The sequence below is a fragment of the Mustela nivalis genome, assembly GCF_964662115.1.
Source record: "Mustela nivalis genome assembly, chromosome: 11".
NCBI classification, from domain to species: domain Eukaryota; kingdom Metazoa; phylum Chordata; class Mammalia; order Carnivora; family Mustelidae; genus Mustela; species Mustela nivalis.
The window spans coordinates 78,711,550-78,730,600 of record NC_139030.1 but is presented as its reverse complement, the minus strand read 5'-3'; the positions used below and the strand labels follow the sequence as shown (position 1 = coordinate 78,730,600).

At 40.4% G+C, this 19,051-nt stretch overlaps 1 protein-coding gene across 2 annotated transcripts in view; it reads left to right on the top strand.

Annotated features, from left to right (window-relative positions):
- Nucleotides 1-19,051, top strand: part of COL4A3 (collagen type IV alpha 3 chain) — a 127,483-nt gene that overhangs the window by 85,477 nt on the left and 22,955 nt on the right. For both annotated transcript variants that reach the window (XM_082690165.1, XM_082690164.1), the window contains exons 21-32: nt 1,659-1,823; nt 4,406-4,498; nt 5,183-5,278; nt 8,455-8,525; nt 9,341-9,523; nt 11,440-11,608; nt 13,541-13,633; nt 14,344-14,445; nt 16,107-16,204; nt 16,948-17,098; nt 17,439-17,552; nt 18,691-18,858. In XM_082690165.1, the coding sequence (XP_082546291.1) occupies nt 1,659-1,823; nt 4,406-4,498; nt 5,183-5,278; nt 8,455-8,525; nt 9,341-9,523; nt 11,440-11,608; nt 13,541-13,633; nt 14,344-14,445; nt 16,107-16,204; nt 16,948-17,098; nt 17,439-17,552; nt 18,691-18,858 (1,503 nt within the window). The remainder of the gene's footprint in view (nt 1-1,658; nt 1,824-4,405; nt 4,499-5,182; nt 5,279-8,454; nt 8,526-9,340; nt 9,524-11,439; nt 11,609-13,540; nt 13,634-14,343; nt 14,446-16,106; nt 16,205-16,947; nt 17,099-17,438; nt 17,553-18,690; nt 18,859-19,051) is intronic.

Sequence of the window (19,051 nt, the reverse complement as noted above, 5' to 3'; positions counted from 1 at the left end):
CTCATGGTTAAGTTTGTAACTCATAGCAGAAAAGGGAGTGGAAGCTGACACAAAGTTACTTAGAGATGCTCTTTGACTTCCCAGTGGTTTTAACTAAGTGTAAGGCAATAACTGGCGTAGTTGCAGAAGCCTTGAAGCTCAGAAAAGGCACAGAGGTAGAAAACAATAATTTATAGTAATCAGTTTGGTTAAAAATAGTAGTTTTCATAATGTATCATATGTTGTGTAAGTACGTAAATTACACTTTTTTTAAGATTTATTTATTTATTTGAGAGAGAGAGAGAGCACGTACAAGCCAAGAGAGGGGCAGAGGAAAGAAGCTCAAGCAGACTCCCTGATGAGTGTGGATCCCTACATGGGGCTCGATCCCACAACCCCAGTATCATGACCTGAGCTGACACCAAGAGTAGGTGGCTTAACCAACTCAGCCAGCCAGGCACCCCATAGATTAAACTTTTACATGTTTATGTTTTATAAAAACATCCATGACTCACTGGAGTGGTTGCCTTTTGAGAGAGGAAGACTAAGGATTAACCTCAGTGGCTTTAATTATAACTACAGTGCTGTCATGTGTCATTTTTAAAAGGAAACAATTTAAAAAAATAGCAAAGATTTGATAAGTAAGCCCTGCTGTTGATTACATTTTTCTCTAAGCCTTGTGGTATGTTTAAACTATTTCATAATTCTGAAAATGAATTGAAATTAAGCAATTGCAGAACTGTATGTATTTTATAATCGCATTGTAAAAAAAATAAATGGGTATTATGTGTACTTGCACGTGCATGCAAAAATAAACAGCAAATTGTTAACAATGGGTATCTCTTGAAGTTGGAATACAAAAGGATATTTTAGAGGTCTGGTCAAAGATTAGGGAAGAGCTACTCTCCACCAGACACCCCAGGTAATGAATGGGCTTCTTTAGGCAGACAGTGAGTAAAAATTACAAAGTTCTCAAAGAGAGACCAGAGGGATTTGCTTTTACAGGGAAAATCCTTGTTCAATAATTAGAAATAATCAGATATTACCCCTGCCAGTTCTCAGCCCTTTGGTGCTGAGGTCTCTCCTCTTTCTAGTTACACTGTTTGCAACTCAGGGATTCCAGAATGGCCCTCTCCTCACATCCTTGTCACCATGAGAGAGACAGATGAAATGGCTTTGTACCACCTGGTAAGGCTTCTCTCCCAGGAGATGCTGGCCTCCCCACCACGCTATTTTATAACTAAGATGATTGGCAGGAATGAAGACCAGTAGGACAGTCTCTCTTTCTCATTTTGAACACTGAAAAGGAGGGATCTTCTAGTCGCTAATGAAAAATTCTACAAAGCAGCACATATCGGAGAATTCCTATGAGATCCTTTTTAAACAAAAAAGACAACAGTGCAACTCAAACTCTGTTTCAGTCCCTTGTACTAAGTAAGTCCCTATCGTACCTCATGGGACTGGAACTTTCTGGATTCTGCTGTGCTGTGGTAGTTGAACAAGACCTCAGATGAAGGAAGGAAGGAAGAAGATGCTCTCTCTTTGTTTTATACACTTTCTATACCTCTCGATTGTGTAACTTTTGTTAATAAGAATTTGTTACTTTTTGCAATTAAAAAAGTAATATATATGAATCAGAAAAACATTTAAAATGCGCTAACATGATTCTGTTCTACAAGGGTCATCAAGGCCTGGCCTCCGAGGAGCCCCTGGACCTCCAGGCGTGAAAGGAATTAAAGGGGAACGAGGGCCCCCAGGAAAGAATGCAGTGGGGCCTCCCGGGTCCCCGGGTTGTCCTGGCTCGCCAGGCCCTATAGGGTTGCCGGGATATCCAGGACCACCAGGTAGATATCTAACGGGGCCCCTATTTGGGTATAGTGCCCAATAACAGATGGGTGCAGATCAGTGGCAATGAACCTTACTTGCAGCTTGGCCGGCAGTGTGTGTGGATCTTAAGGGCCATCTTTCTGCTGCTGTTTCATTTGATGAACTATCTATGAAAGCAGCTTGGGCAGAATGAAGACTTGGCTCGTGCAGCAAAGCTTCAGCCTGAGCACCCACGGAGGGCAGAGTGGGAGGGAGGGACAAGGGACAGTGAAGCAGACAGGGAGGGATGGTTTTCAGGTTGACCTTGGTCAAATTTTGCAACTGCTTGTCTGGTCCCTGGAGAGTATCTTCCTAGAAGCTACAACTTTGTTTCGGGACAATCTGTCCCAGAGGACCAAGAAGCAAGAATGTATCCACCAATTCCTATTAGTCATGGGTCGAAGATCTATCTCACAGGATCAGACTGAGCGTGCGCACATGCACACAAACTCACACACACATACACACTTCCAGCCTCTGTTAGCATGGCTCCCAGGGTGTCCTGTGCCCTGGCATCAGCGGGCAAACCCAAGGCAAGGAGATGTGGGCTGGAAATGCACCAGGGGCATGGGTGCAATGCTGCCAGGTAAAGTGGGTCAAAGACCACTGAGCTGCAGCCTTGAGGATGGGAAATTCCTGGAGCTGTCCTCTCCTTTCCAGACCCCCACAGAGCCACTTACCATTCTCTGCTGCCTGATAGGTACACAGAACCTCAGAACATATGAGCCACTCTTTGTCTCTTAAACATCTCTAGAAGGTACCTGGGAGGGCTTGTGTTTTATACTCACCACCACTCCCCACCAAGAGCCTTAAGAATCTTCTGTTGTGTCAGAGATTTATTATTCATAGACAGTGTGATTATAAACCTGAAAGATCCAAAAGAATAATCTGGAAAACTCTTAGTGTTAGTAAGATAATTCACCTAAATGTCTGGCTTTTTGTGCAATATTTGAAAAAAAAAATTAAAAAAATAAAAGCTTCCGTTCAGGCCAATGTCTGTTTAAGAAATTATTCCATTAACAAAATGATAAAATGTCCAAGAACAAAAGCTGTCAAGCTGTGGTGTGAACCTATGTGAAAAACAAAGCAAAATAAAACTTAACTAAAACTTTTCACTCTGTTGGGGATTTTAACAATTTCTAGTCCTGCAAGTGTTTTTCAAGATGTAGGCTTAGTTGGGTCATTTTATCAGCAAGGGGTCTGAGGTGCATAGCTCTTGGAGCTAATGAGTACTGTAGTCGGGCTCTCGACCTTGCGTGCCTGTCGCAATGCACCAGGGGAAATGCACCAGGGGGTGTCTTGCAGTTCCCTCTGCAAGACACCATGCATCTCTCCCCTTAGAGATGGCCCTGGTTTCCTATCTTCTCTTGCCTAAGCAACACCTGTCTGTCTATCCAGTGTCGGCTTCAAGTTCAAGTCCTACGGAACGTTTTCGCTGAGCCCATATCCTATAACACTCAAGCTTATCCCGATAGTAGAGTTTTGGGGTTGCCTGTCTTTGTCAGTTTCCCCTCTAAGACTCAAAATTCTTTGAGGTCAGGGATTGTGTCTTCTTTGCTGTTTTAAGCCCATCATGTGACACTGAGGGCTGGAACATTGTAGGTACTCAAAATATTTGTTGAATTAAGTATGAAATGACTATGAAAATGTGCCAATAAATATGATTGTATAAATATAGAAGTATACATATATGTCTACCTTAAGTATAAAACTGCCATTATATTTTACTGTTTAAAGAGAACTATCCAGTCATCTTAAAGACACAGAAAACTGGATCACAAAATGCACATTCCTTTCAGAGTCAAGCCAACAGTACCCATACCCTGTTCTTTCTCAATTAAATGTCTCCATTCATACCTTGTTGCTCCAAAATTTGGAGCCTCTATAGGCATTGCTTTGAAATATTCAGTTGCTTTCATTGAAACAATGAAGCAGGTTGAAGCATTGCCTTCAACCTGGATTTGAAATGACAAGACTAAAAAATCTGGTCATAGAACACAAGAGTTTAAGAACATTAGCTGTTTGTTTTAACATTATGGTAGCTGACACATGTGGAAAACTGGGAAGAGCTTTCTTGAAAAAGGACAAACTCAACTGACGTGAACAAGTAATGCAAAGAAAACAGATAATACTCTGTTAGAATGTTTCCCCTGAGTATATATTAAGCATCTCCAATATATCAGGGAGATTAAGTGTACTTGAAATAACAGAAGAATGAGATGTGATCCTTTTCCTAAACATTCTAAAAGGATAATCTTGGAATAATTGGAAATAATTGAGTAAAATAATATGGGTTGATTTTGTGATGAGAACTAAGCAGATAACAAGATTTTAAAGAATCACTGCACCAGAATTTAAAAAAAAAATGTGTGTAATGAGAAAAGAAAAGCTGGTCAAAACACTTCATCTTTAATTATAGATAACCTTCAAAAGATGCAACCACCAAAACAATGGGGGAAAATGCATATAAAATAATGTATCTTATGGAAACACTTGCTAATTGAATAAAAAAAAAAACACACAAAGAAACAAAACCCTAGCTTTGGTGTCTTTTTTGCAGGTGACATCGTTTTTCGCAAAGGTCCACCTGGAGGTGGTGGATTCCCAGGCCTTATAGGGTTTCCAGGAATCCCAGGAGCTGATGGTCCCAAAGGTTGGTTTCATCAGTGGTGTTGCTCTATGAAAGCAAGCCACTCTCACCATCATTCCTTTCACTGCTTCTGCCCCTCAAAACAATAATCATCCTAAACTATAGCCAGGGATGGCTTCTTTTCCAAGAGAATTACCTCAAAGTATTCATTTATCTACAAATCAATTTAGCATCCATTCAATGAATTGTGGGATATGTCTAGAATATAAGTTTTATCCTGCACTGAAAGAGAGAGGTATTGAGAGAGTAGATATTTTATTCTTGATTCAGGATTTCCTCTAAGAATATTAAGAAGGTCGGATGGATAAAGTAAGCTGATATAATACATGAATACTTTTTTAAAGATTTTATTTATTTGAGAGAGAGAGCAAGAGCATGAGCAGGGGGAAGGGGCAGAAGGAGATGGAAAAGCAGACTCCCCGTCAAGCAGGGAACCCAATGCAATATGGGGCTTGATCCTAGAATCCCAGGATCCTGACCTGAGACAGAGGCAGATGCTTAACTGACTGAGCCACCCAGGCGTCCCAAGATGAATGTTTTCTTTAATTAATAGCACAATGTCATTGATGATTTTCCACTAACTTCCCCAATTTTAATGTAATAAATGACTGTATGGTTGGACAGCATCTGTCCTTTCTGCAGACTCTGTGTGGGTTTACAAGTAATGTACCCATGCTCTCATTGCAGGGGAACCTGGCCTCTTGTGCATAAAATGTCCTTATATCCCAGGGCCTCCAGGCCTCCCAGGACTGCCAGGGTTGGATGGCATAAAAGGAATCCCAGGTAAGACATTTTGCACACAAGGGTTTTTTCAAGTACAAAAGGGTCAGTTCACGGAGTGGTGAAAAAGGTACCAGATGTCTGGATGTCATGATGTGTGGTTAGCATGAACTTAGAGATTTTCAAACACATACTCTGTCAACTTAAAGTAAGCCAAAAGAACACAAAAACTGGCATATCCTTGTGTTCCATTTTACTTGCTGCTGATTCTAGCAAACCATGGTGTTCCCCATGAGTTGTAGACTGGAGTTCCTCCAAGGGTAGGAACTAGGAGGAGTGAGGCAGACATCCCCCACCCCCACACACACACCATATTTTTCTTCCATAAAAAAATAAACTCACTCTCATTTTTTTTTTTTCTTAAAAGACACAACTCTCCTCAGTCTGTTTTTTTAAGGTCCTCACTTTTGATAGAGCTCAGGGCAGATGCGCTATTTCTTTCTTCAGGAGGATACCAGTGCAATAAGTCAGCACACCGATGAGAGGCAATAGTGGGGTGAGGACTCTGGTAAACTGGAAGGCACATCTGAGGGGGCCACCCCGCACCAGCTCTAGCCTATTGCTACTTTGCAGCATTTTAGGCCCTGTGTTGATAAATCGTCCAATTTTTTTTTTTTAAGATTTTTATTTATTTATTTGATAGACGGAGATCACAAGTAGACAGAGAGGCAGGCAGAGAGAGAGAGAGAGATGGAAGCAGGCTCCCTGCTGAGCAGAGAGCCCGATGTGGGGCTCAATCCCAGGACCCTGAGATCATGACCTGAGCCGAAGGCAGAGGCTTTAACCCACGGAGCCACCCAGGCGCCCTGATAAATCATCCAATTTTTCATGAGAAGAAAGAAATGAGGATTTTTATCTGAAATCTTATTTTTTTCAATATTCACTACTAACTCCATTTTTGAGGGAAGAACCCATCTCGGAGGCCAATATTCTGAGAGCTAAGTAGAGCCCGTGTCACTTCCCTCGTCGGCCTCTGTGACAGACCCGGACCCTCCTCCCCACCTGTTGGCTCCAGGATCCATATCTCAGCTGCCGTCCATCCTCCCCCTTCCTCAGTCACAGAATTGGCCGTAGACGAAACTCTGAGGTACAGAAAGTCTCATTAATTGGCTTCCTCTGCCCCTCGTGCCACTCTCCTGGCTACTCAGGGCCTCTCAGGTGATGTCACCTGCAGCCTCGATTCTGCTTTGATCACCTTGGTCTGTAGACACTGTCACCAAATGATCTGTCATTAACCAACAAGAGCTCAAGTCACAGAGCGCATGTGTGCTCGGCACTGTTCTAGGGATCGTATGTACCTCCCTTCGTGCCTTATTCCTCCCATCCACCCTAGAGGTCAATGCTGTCATTAACCCCATTTGACAAATGTGGAAGCTGATACACAAGATGGCAGCTCAGCAGTGTTAAAGCTCATACTCAGAGCCACACCCTTGCTCTCTAGGCTAGCAACCTTCCACTGCTGTGCCGGGGGTTTCCTTTGGAAGCGGGTTAATCCAGAGGTCTACCTGGCAACATAGATAAGAGGTATTTGTATGTTAATGCTGTCCAGGAGATACTGGCATTGGCACAGGGTCTTCGAGGAAGTTGGGTGTCAGTCCAAAGCAGAAATGCTGAGTGTGGCCCCGTGCTCACCGATAGAGGACACGCATTCAGCCAGAGTCCTTTGTCGTCCACAAATCCTTCCTGCTCCTTCATAAATGCCTTAGCTACTCTGTAATCTCTGCCCCCGACTCCCTGAGATGGGCCTGAGAGGGAAGGATGGGGAGGGAGAGAATGGGCAAAGGGCTGGGGCCGGGGGGGGGGGGCTGGTATTACTCCTCATGTGGCTCCTGTGGGGCCTAAGGCTCTGGGTGAAATGTTCTATTAAAACAAAAACTAGGGGACGCCTGGTCGGCTCATTCGGTTAAGCGCCTGCCTTCGGCTTGGGTCGTGATCCCAGGGTCCTCAGATCGAGTCCTGCATCGGGCTCCCTGCTCAATGGGAATCCTGCCTCTCCCTCTGCCTGCTCTGCCTGTTGCTCCTTCTGGTTGTGCGCTCTCTCTCTCTGACAAACAAATAAATAAAATCTTAAAAAAAAAAAAAAACAACAACCAAAACCAAAAACCTAAAAGGAAGGGAAGGAGCTGTGGAGAGATGGAGGGAGGGAAAGAATAGAAGGAAAGCAATCATCATTTCCCTACGTTCCCCTTGAGGGACCTCTAGCCCAGGGCGGTCAGCTCACTAGCGGTGACCTCCTAGTGGTGTCATATTTTCCCTGGTTTCTCTACATTCGGCATACTACAGGTGTAGCTCACAGAAGATACATAAACAGGAAAACCGTTTGGATGACTATCAAAAAATATATCCTGACTCAAATCTTGCAAAAAATAAAATCTGAACATACAGTTGTTCACACATCAGCTTGAGAGCCTTCCAAAAGACCCTCTGAAGGGATCAACTTTACAGAGACATTTAAATACATAGAGGAAGTATACAATTGTACAGTAAAATGCAATCTGGCAATGAATATCCAAAGCCTTGGAAACATTTTTGTCAATTTTGTCTTGCCCTTACACTTCTAGGAATTTAATTTATTGGAGAAGTGTGAAGCACTAAATGCCTAGAGATATTTATCATAGCATTGTTTACTACAGCTAAAGTTGAAAAACAATCTAAATTCTACAAATAGCAGTTAGCTGAATAAATGTTGCCTGACCCACACAAAACGCTACTATGCAACCATTTAAGTGAAGCTATAAGTATGTATTTATTGACATGGATATTTATTGATGGAGGATTCCAAAATACCATATATATGTCCAGTGCATTATGGATATAAAATTTTATGAATAACATACATGAAAATTTTAGTAAATATTGTCCTCTGGTGGTAAGTGTATGTTTTTTTTACTCTCTTCTTTTTTATAATATGCATATGTTGCTCTTATGATCAAAACAAATGTTTCTCCTTAAAATTATAATGACAAGAATTAGGAAGTTAAGATTTTTTTAATTTTTTTTTTTTACATCTTCTCTTAATTCACTTATATACTCACATTCTCTCCCTGCACTCTGTGTTTTAAGATACAAATTGTCTTTCTTTCCTCAGAAGAAAACACCCTATTCTCTTCATTTACTGCATTACCCTGCTTACTCGGAGCTGGCATTCAATGAATATTTAATAATTTACTGCTTTGCAGGAGGCCAAGGGGCAGCTGGCATTAAAGGAAGCCCAGGGTCCCCGGGAAGTGCGGGTCTTCCAGGATCTCCAGTAAGATTTCATGGGTTGGAAGCTTTAGTGTTAAATTTGGGTGAACAGCACACTCAGGAAATACATTTGAGCCACACATAGTTTTGGTGCTTGGCAAAGAGTACTTAATATCAGAGAATTTGATAGATTCTTGATTAAATGATTGAATGAATGATATGTGAAGGAATAAGTGAATCAGTAATGAATTTATAATCATTTAAGCAGTGTCAGAGTTAGACAGCAGATCTGTCGTTGCCTGGGGCTGAGCTGAGAACAGGCACTGACTGCAGGTGTGTCTGAGGGAACCTGGGGGAGTGATGGGAATGTTTTAACTCTGGATTGTGGTGACTGCGGCGTAAGTGTACAAATTTACTAAAAACCGTTGCATTGTATTCGTATATAGATACATCTTATGATATGTAAATGATACCAAATAAACATTCACAAATTAAAATTCTGATTATTACAGTGAATCAGAAAGTTATATAAAGATAAATCAAATTATCCATAATGCATGTTAAAATGACCAACATTCTAACGTCATCTAAATTATGATGATGTTTGTATTATATTGAATAATATTACTGTGTTACATTGAAATTCACTGACTGTATTCTTTTCCAGTGTTGGAAGCAAATAGAGAGAAAAGGAAACCAAAAAGCTTGACATTACACTTGTAGGCTAAAGAAAGTGTCTGAAAAAAAAAAATCCATGTTCATTAAAACTGAAAAATTCTAGTTTGTTTTTTTTGTTTTGTTTTGTTTTGTTTTTGGTAAGATTGGCACAAGAACAGCTTTACCCAAATGCAATGCAGCCTTGTTTCTGTACCGCCCTAGGGATTCCCGGGTGCTCCGGGGGATCCAGGACTTAAAGGAGAAAAAGGTGAAGCATCGAAGCCTGAGGGAGAAGTGGGTGCCCCAGGGGACCCTGGGCTCAGAGGGCATCCTGGAAGAAGGGGCTTGGACGGAATTCCTGGAACTCCTGGGATCAAAGGATCACCAGGACCCAAAGGTGAACCGGTTAGTATCGAGTAACTTTTTTCAAATTCCCTTCCCTGCAATTGAAATGCTCTGAAGGGACGACTTTGGGCAATTTCCATTCAGAAAATGGTTGGCCACCCAGCACAGTGGGTCCTTCCAACTGGTAATAACAGCAGCACACACGCTTAGTATTTGACACATAGGTGGGACTCGGTGGTGCTTGTAGCCCAAATAAAATTCCACATTGATAATGCCCTTGTCTCCTACACAAGTTACAATTCCCACCTCTGTATCCAGTGAGTTTATAGACGAGTTCAGAAAATGATTAATAATGGAAAGTTCTAGTCAATACTTTGGGGGCAGTGTTTTTTCTTTTAAGTCAAATGCTTAAAGTTAAATGCTTAAGTTAAATGCTTAAAGACTAGAATATTTAGGAGTAGAGTTGTCAAATAAACAGATCAAATGTTTTGTCATTTAAAATACTTAAGCTTCTGTAGGTTCTGTCTCTTTTCATGGAGTAGGGATAGAATCTCTCACATGTTCACATGAGAGATTCCTACCAGGATCGATTTTAAAATGTCCTGGGGTCAGAGGATGAGCACTTCCTCCCAATGTATCTGTGGGAAGTTTACCAGGCACGCTGCCCAGCCTGCTCCAAGAAATACCACTTTCTTCCAGGGTTGATCAGAGTTATCCAGTTAAGAGAGAGTTAAGAGAGTCCCACCCTGAACAGGAAAACTTGGCAAATAAATCTGAAGATTCGTTTAGAGACCCTTTAGTATCAGAATATGAAGTGTGGCTCCCCAAGATATAGATGTGGTATACAGTCTTCCCAACATTGTTTGAGGACAAAACATTTTCTAGCTGAGACCCAGCTCCAGGTTCAATGTTTCTCAGACTCTCCAACAAAGGGCCTGGATGTCCCAATGTGTGTGTTTGGGAGTGCGTGAGTACAGTTACACTGAGGGACAGAGTCTAGAATTCTTTGGTCTAATATTAAGACAGTTCACGTGATGCTTCCCTTTGCATCTCACTAATTACCTTGTTGGTTCCAGTAAAAGTAAAGAAAAAAATTAAGAAGGTGATGTGTTGAGTCTTATGTCCTGTCATTACAGAAGAAGGAAACAAAACAAAACATCAGTTAGTCTCCCAGTGATACTGAACAATGAAAAATCAAGTCAAATTTATTATTTGCGGCCATATTAGGATGGAAGAAGAACTCGATTATTGTGTCATATTTGACTTGTTTGAAGTGTACAAGTCATTTCCAAAGTTATAGCCTATGCAATTACAAAAAGATATTTTATGTGATGTCTGGATAGTTCAGTTGGTTAAGTGTCTGCCTTCAACTCAGGCCATGATCCCAGAATCCTGGGATCAAGTTCCACATCAGAGTCCTCACTCAGTGGAAAGTCTGCTTCTCCCTCTGCCTGCAGTTCCCCAGCTTCTGCTCTCTCTGTCTCTCTGACAAATACATAAATAAAATCTTTGAAAAAAAATATTTTATAAGAAAAAAAACAAATACTGTCTATCTGTATCTTCACCTCCTTTATGATGAAAATAGCTGGTGAAGAGCAAACAAAGGTTTACTGTGCTGGTTTTAGTTCAGAAATATGTTATTTCCATGAATTCCAGCTCTCAAGCTATTTGAACCAATGGCTGATGTGAACAAAGTTTTAGGGGTCATTATACGTATAACATCCTGCTAGAGGACGCCTTCAGTGGGACTCAGGAGATGTCCAAGTTCATGAAATGTTGCTGAAATCCAAGGGGCACAAAACAGCAGAAACCAGACCATGCTCTGAGTTTAGTAATAATTCCCTTCAAATGCCAACTGCTGTGTAATTCAAGATTTTCTCATTGGCTGCTTATCGGGTCCTCCTAGTCACGGTAAGGTTAACCCACATAAGGAGATACTGGACTGAAGCACTATAAACATATTCCCATTGTCACAGGCCCTGAGTGGTGAGAAGGGGGACCGGGGTCCTCTGGGGGATCCTGGCATCCCTGGGTCCCCAGGACCTGCAGGACCACCTGGACCAGCAAACTATGGACCACGGGGAGAACCTGGTCCAAAGGGCACCCAAGGAGTTCCTGGAGCCCCTGGACCACCTGGAGAAGCCGGTTGGTTAGTTTTCTTTCCAGTCCTGTTTTCCTATGGAGTGGGCTCATAGTTCCTAGAGCGAGTGAAGCTTCCCCAAGACTAATGAATGCATAGAAACTTGCTTCTGATCAGTAGAATATATCACTTCACAGACACTGGGAAAGAATATGTAGGATATATTAAAAAAAAATTCATTTTCTCTTTACCAAGTTCAGCTGAAATTTCCTGATGGTCTGTCTTTATTTACTAATAGAAATATTTGGGATGGAGAGGTCTTGGCTGGCTCAGCCCATGGAGCTTGAAACTCTGGATCTCAGGGTCATGAGTTTGAGCCCCATCTTGAGGCTCAAATCTAACAAAAAAGAAAAGAAAAATATATGGAATGAGTGGTAGTCAGTTATGGTAGACAAAGGGGAGGCCAAAATCTATGAAATTGATCTTGAGAAGCCTCTTGTAAGTCTCAAGGATCCACTAATGTTATTGCAAATTTGCTCTTTTTGACCCATAATCCAATGCATGGTTTATAAATAAAACTTCAAAATATCGAAGATAAATGAAGAAAAGTTTTCTGATAATAGTTCTAAAGTCCCAGGAACTTTTGAGATCCACATGTTCTGAACATGGTTGGTGGATTCAGGAGGAATCCAATCCTCAGTGTTTACCTGTAGCAGAGAGCATGGCCAAAGATGAGAATCGTCATGTGGAGGACAGTTTTCAACAAATAATGCCACCCTATTATTTTTTACTTCTAACATCACATTCTAAAGGGTTAGACCCACTAAACTAATAGCCTCTAATTCTTTCTATAGTAAAATATTTGTAAGTGCTTCCCAAGTATTTATATATATTTTAAATTATATACATGCGTTTCTGCCCACACATGTACATAAAGCTTCTTTTATGATCACATATATAAATATTTTTTTTACTTTTGAGGCTGCTGTTCTAATCCAAGGATTGGCAAACCATGGCGGCTCATAGCCTAAATCCAGTCTACCACCTATTTATGTATAATTTATGAGCTAAAAATAGTTTTTCTGTTTTTAAATGATTGGGGGGAAAAGAAAACATTTGAATAACCCTTTATGTCACATGAAAATTATATGAAATTCAAGTTTCGGTGTCCATAAATATGTTTTGCTGGCATACGGTTACACTCCTTCATTTGCATACTGTTTTTGGCTCTTCCCATGCTACGAAGGAAGTGTTGAGTAGTGGCATAGGGACCATCTGGACCACAAAGCCAGATTATTTACTATCCGGCCCTTTAAAGAAAAAGTTCTTCTAATCTAGCTTCAAATCTTCTTCTGTTCTTTCTATATACGAATTTCTAGTAAAGAACTCCATTGTTGTAAAATATATTATCAAATTTTCCCCATCACACTACTGTAAAGTTTTTTTTTCTGTAAATATATGCATAAATCAAATCACTAACATGTTTTCCATGTTGACCACCTTACCCACATTATCTCAAATCTTTATGGGCTGGTTAGGCTGTATCTCCCCAATGACACGTGAAGAACTTATCAGAGGTTAAGGTGTGTGCCCAAGCCACACTTAATGTTTTCTTCAGCATACTATATTTCCTTCCCTTGCAAACTAGTAGCCAAAAAAATAAACATCCTACCAAATAAATATTCACCAATGTTTAAGATAAATCCCATATTATTAATGTTTTTTGGAATAGCTTCTCTTTCAGTAGACTAGCATTGAGGTGGGCTATTAATGAAAACAAAGCTTAGCCAATAGTAAGTGCTTATAAATATTCTTCAACTGAATAAAAAAGTTTCAGTGGGTTGGTCATCTTTGGGCCAGTTTTGAAACCTATGGAAGCAAGTCTTTTTTAACTCCTTAGACTATGTTCATAAACCCCCTGTATCACATTTGTTTCTTCTGAACCAAAAAAAAGTTTCACTACGCACACCAATCTTACAATCACGAACTTTCTTAAGGTCCTAAGGGAGAATTCGGTATTTCGACACCAGTCCCAGGGCCACCAGGACCTCCAGGGCCCCCTGGCCATGCTGGCCCCCAAGGTCCACCCGGTGAGTATCCCCTCTGCCAAGTCTGGTGACTCCCATCAAATGGCATCCTGACTGTCCTTGGAAAACACTGTCCCCTATGTAAGAAAAACTCTATTTGTTGGCACCAAAAGAGAGCAGAGGCCAGAGTTGTGTGAGATTAAAAAGCCCACAGGTAGGGGACTTGTCATTGTACTTTGAGATCATCCAAATTACTCCCATTGGTGCCTCTGGTTCCAAATAAATAAATAAATAAATAAATAGAAAGAAAGATAGATAGATAGATAAAGGAGGAGGAGGAGGAGGAGGGAAAACAGAAAAATTACTTAAAAGGAATTCAAGGGAACAATCTCCATGGATTTTTGGTTGGGGGAGTAAGTGATGTTTGCCAGTGGTTAATCAAGCTAGTTCCCACAGCTTCTTCATTTGAAAATGTAACTTCTTTGCCAATATGATCTAAAACTTAACTTTGCATGTACGGAGGGAGACTTCTGTAGCTCAAGCTATCCAGACTATTTCTTTATAGGAATTAAATTCTATCTTAAACACTATTTGTAGCTGCTAATGATTACTCCTTGGATAAGAATGGAGAGTAAAGAAGAGTATACAGTTGGGGTTATGTTAAACTTATTTCTTAATTTTCCAAAAGACCTTGAATGACACAGAAACTTAGACTTTTTGTTTAAGGGCAAGATAAGGGGAAGTTTCTTACGTGGATGTGTGTGTGTTTCAAGGTATCCCTGGATCCAGAGGAAAATGTGATCTGGGTCTTCCTGGGCCTGATGGTGAACCAGGAATTCCAGGAATCGGCTTCCCTGGGCCCCCTGGACCTAAGGGTAAATGTACAAATTTTAAAACATAGGGTCTATTGTGGGTATTTAGAAAATATAGATATGTGTCATGAGTAACATTGAAAAGATCCATAATGTGATATTTCAAATAATGTTTTCCACCCATCTTACACGGGAAAAAAATTTTACAATGATGTTAGATCAAAAGGCAGAATTCACACAGATTTATGCATCTCATCTCAATTAAATTTTTTAAAATATGTAGAAAAAGTTGGAAGGAAATTCACACAACATAGTAGTAGTGATTCTTTTTGAGTGTGGAATTATGAGGAATTTTTTCTTGACTTCTTAATAAATGTGTGCACTTTTTACATTTATATAATTTTTTAACTTTATACATTTCTTTTATAATTAGAAAAGGACTATTAATTTACAATTAACTGGCTTTCCTATACACTCCCCTACAAATTACAGAAGTTATTTTCTTTTGGGAATGAATGCTGCTTCTCATCGAAGGGAAATCACCCCAAAGATATCCAGATGCTGAGAACTCAAACCATAAGCTAACAAATACATCAGAGTCTTGTCCAGGATGACATACTAGCCATTTCATTCCTGGGTTGTTGCATAGATTTTCAGATTTTTTAATCCTTTTATGTTTGTTTCAATATTATTTAGAGTGTCTGTGAAAATAGAATCCATTTTTGATACTTGATCTCCTAGATTAATGTCATTAGTGCTTACAAATATAGATATATTGATCTCAGTTTATGAATATTTGAAATGGAAAATGTAATAGTTTCAAGAATGTCTTTGACTCCGGTTTCTTGGATATCTTCCCAATGATGTGTGAAGTAAAGCAGCCTGGCCCATATTTTTGCCTCCTCCTTCTTGGACCCTGCATTAAAGTTTGCATCCTTGTTTGTAACACTATGGATTCACCCTCTGTAAGGAGACTATAAATTTTGGGGACCAGAAGTAGCCTGAGAAATCCCTGAAAGTTCAGACTCAAAGTTTCCCAGTTGAACCTAATAATCCCAGAAACTAATGGTGAATTAAAAATTGGTCAAACTAAAAAAAAAAAAAAAAAAAAATTTTGGTCAAACTAGAGGCACAAAAGCAATCTCTGAATGCAGCATTGCTTCTCTAGGGTTTCCTCTTGTGAACTAGGGAATAGAATAAATGATATTTGTGACTCCTTTCTCAATTCTCCTACTACAAATATATAAGAAAGAAATGAATTCATTATATTCAATGGCAGTAGGAAGTAGGAAGTAATTCTCTTGAGCAACCCATCTTGAGAAAGGCGACCTCGGGCCGCAGATATGCTCTATATCTTTGACTAGGTCATGCTTGAATAGATTTATAGACATGCAAAAATTCATTTGGCTGTACATTTTATGTAAATTATACTCCAAAAGAAAAAGTCACCCAAATGGTCAACCAGAATCAGTGAAATTGCTGCACCAAAATTGTTGTCATGCTGAACAATAAAATGGGGAAAGTCATTTTTCAATTGAGGATGTGATTTGGAATGAATTTTTTTTTAATTACCAGTGTAGCAGTTGGCTTTTTCATCATTCATACTTCCATAAAAACATCTCTAGCAACTTGCCTCATAAAAACATTGGATAAAATAACAAGGACACTGCTCTAAATCTTTTACTAAGCCTACTCCTGCAACATTTATTATGTTTTCTCTGTAGGAGAGCAAGGTTTTCCTGGAGCAAAAGGAGCACCGGGTTGTCCAGGAGAAATGGGGAAGCCCGGGCCACCCGGAGAACCAGGTCTCCCAGGAGCCAAGGTCTTGAAGATTTAAAACTCAGAAGGATGTGTGGGGATGAATGGGGACAATCACAGTCAGCCAGTTAGGATGCTCTGGGTGTAGGAATTATCTATATATTGGTAGATGATGAAGATATCAATAGTTTTTTTAAGATTTTTTTTTATTCATCTATTTGATGGACAGAGATCACAAGTAGGCAAAGAGGCACACAGAGAGAGAGAGGAAGGGAAGCAGGCTCCCTGCTGAGCAGAGAGCCCGATGTGGGGCTCGATTCCAGGACCCTGGGATCATGACCTGAGCCACAGGCAGAGGCTTTAACCCACTGAGCCACCCAGGTGCCCCGATATTAAATAGTTTTTAACACTTCTTTGAAGCATCCCTCACTTTTAGAAAGGAAAAGTAGTGTTAGAAGACAGTTTTGCCTCCCTGTTTCTTCCCTAATCTTCAGGAATGTTCAGAGTATTTAAAATGGAAGGACTCTAAAAATGTGTGGATCACTATGATCAAAACTTTCAAAAGTAAAAACATCAGGACTGTTTACAATTTCAGTCTTCTGTAAAAGTGGCAGTTACAGAGCCTTAAGAATGGTCAAGCATAATTTTATAGAACTCAGTAGCTATAACAGAGAAAGGAAAGAATTGTGGAATGGTGGTAACTGTGCAAAAGGGATTATTCTCAAGTCATTGGCCTAAAGACCAGTCAACAGTGCAGAAAGAGTTGGAAGTGTTACATAGTGAAACTAACATGTGTTCTGTGCACAGGGAGAACCAGGACTAGCCATGCCTGGACAACCAGGAACACCAGGTTTTCCAGGAGAAAGAGGCATTTCTGGGGAAAATGGAGAAATTGGATTCCCTGGACCTCCAGGTCTCCCTGGAATTCCAGGAACTGGAGGGGTTGGTGGACCCCAAGGTACAATAGCAAGTGTGATTACTTTTCTCCATGGTGAGCTCTGCTAAAATGCAGTAAGTTGAAGGTGCTCTAGGATGAAGACTTCTTCTCAAACTTCCAGTTTAACAAATAGAATCTGCAGCGTCTATTTTTCCATTCAACATTGCTGTTCTCCCTTTGTTTTTTCTTTCTTTTCTCCTTCCTTCCTTCTGTCCCTTATAACAATTGTCCTTTATAAAAGACATACCAGTGGTATTAAACATAGGTTCAATTTAGGGGGGAAAGTTACAGGAGAAGGATTGTGATAGCAGTACTAGGACCTCGGGTTTTGTCGAATATATTCCTGGACTCTATTTTGCAGGGGATCCAGGGAAGCCCGGACCACCTGGAGAAAAAGGACCCCCAGGAAGGTGCACAGAAGGTCCCAGGGGAGCCCAAGGACTTCCAGGATTAAATGGATTGGAAGGGCAACCGGGTAAGAAGAGGGCCTTAAAACCAGTCATTAGGCAGACAGGTGACAGAAGATTCCTGCTCTGTGCTTTGCTGCTTAACATGGGAACTGTCCAGCAACAAGTTCTGACCCACTGTTCAGTGGGAAATGTTATTTTTGCCATTTAAACTCTCACGGATATGTTTCAGTGAGTACCACCTACACAGTAAGAGACCTGAAATTAATACAGTAAAATTGGTTTGTGTCTTGTATGCAAGACTATATGAACACTGAAGATACATAGAAACTTATATTTACACATATATTTATATACATATAAACTCTCAGAAAATGTTTTATCTTTAACTCCATAGGTATATCAAGTGATAAATAGATATGTAGTTAATTGCTTCCCAAGGAACATAAAATAAAGGTATGAAATAAATCTAAATGCCCCAGGCTACATGGCCCAGATTATATGACATTTACTCTGTTTTATTTGTTCTTCTCATCCAGATCTGTGAACTAAGAAAAACCCTTTAGAACTCAGCTAATGCCTATGGGCTGTCACATTGCTTTTATGCTCACAAACCAATTTTTGGCCAAGACATTAATGGTTGTTATAGTGCTATTATTACTTCCAGAAGCATCCAGTGGCTCACCTCCTCCTATTGTTGTGTATGTATTCTGCAGGTTAAAGACCCAACTACAGTCATAAAGGGCAGTCCCAGGATGTGTCTGAAGGACTAGAAAATAGATCTAAATTCTACATTTTTATTACTGCACAAATCACTGAAACTATGTTAAAGTTAGAAGGGATCTTAGAAATTGTACAGAAGGGGACGTCCATCAATCAGATAAAGGTGTGGTTTGTCCATGATCACACAGCTACATATTTACAGCCATAAAAAATGTATTTCTGGGGACGCGTGGGTGGCTCAATGCGTTAAGCCTCTGCCTTTGGCTCAGGTCATGATCTCAGGGTCCTGGGATGGAGACCTACATTGGGATCTCTGCTCAGCAGGGAGTCTGCTTCCCCTTCTCTGTCTGCCCGCCTCTCTGCCCACTTGTGATTTCTTTCTCTGTTAAATAAATAAATAAAATCTTTTTAAAAAATGTATTTCTGGAGTTGGTGTGGAAAGCAGTTATGTGTTCATTTATTCATTCATTCATTCATATACAGGCAGAAGAGGTGAAACAGGGCCAAAGGGAGACCCAGGTATTCCAGGCTTGGATAGGTCAGGCTTTCCTGGAGAACCTGGACCACCAGGAATGCCAGGTCATCGAGGTGCAATGGGACCACCTGGTCAAAAAGGATATCCAGGAAATCCAGGATTTTTAGGACCACCAGGTATCCTTTTATGTGCTTTTATGTTTCTTCTTTCATATTTTCTTTTAAGGTAGCTGTATAAATTGGACATAGGCCTAGGCTTTTGACTCTACACTCCTCTTTCAGTTAGTGTAAGTGTTTCCTACTGAATTATTTGCAAAGAGGTCAGAGAACAGGGCAGTGGTGGTGGTGGGATGATCACATTTCACAATTA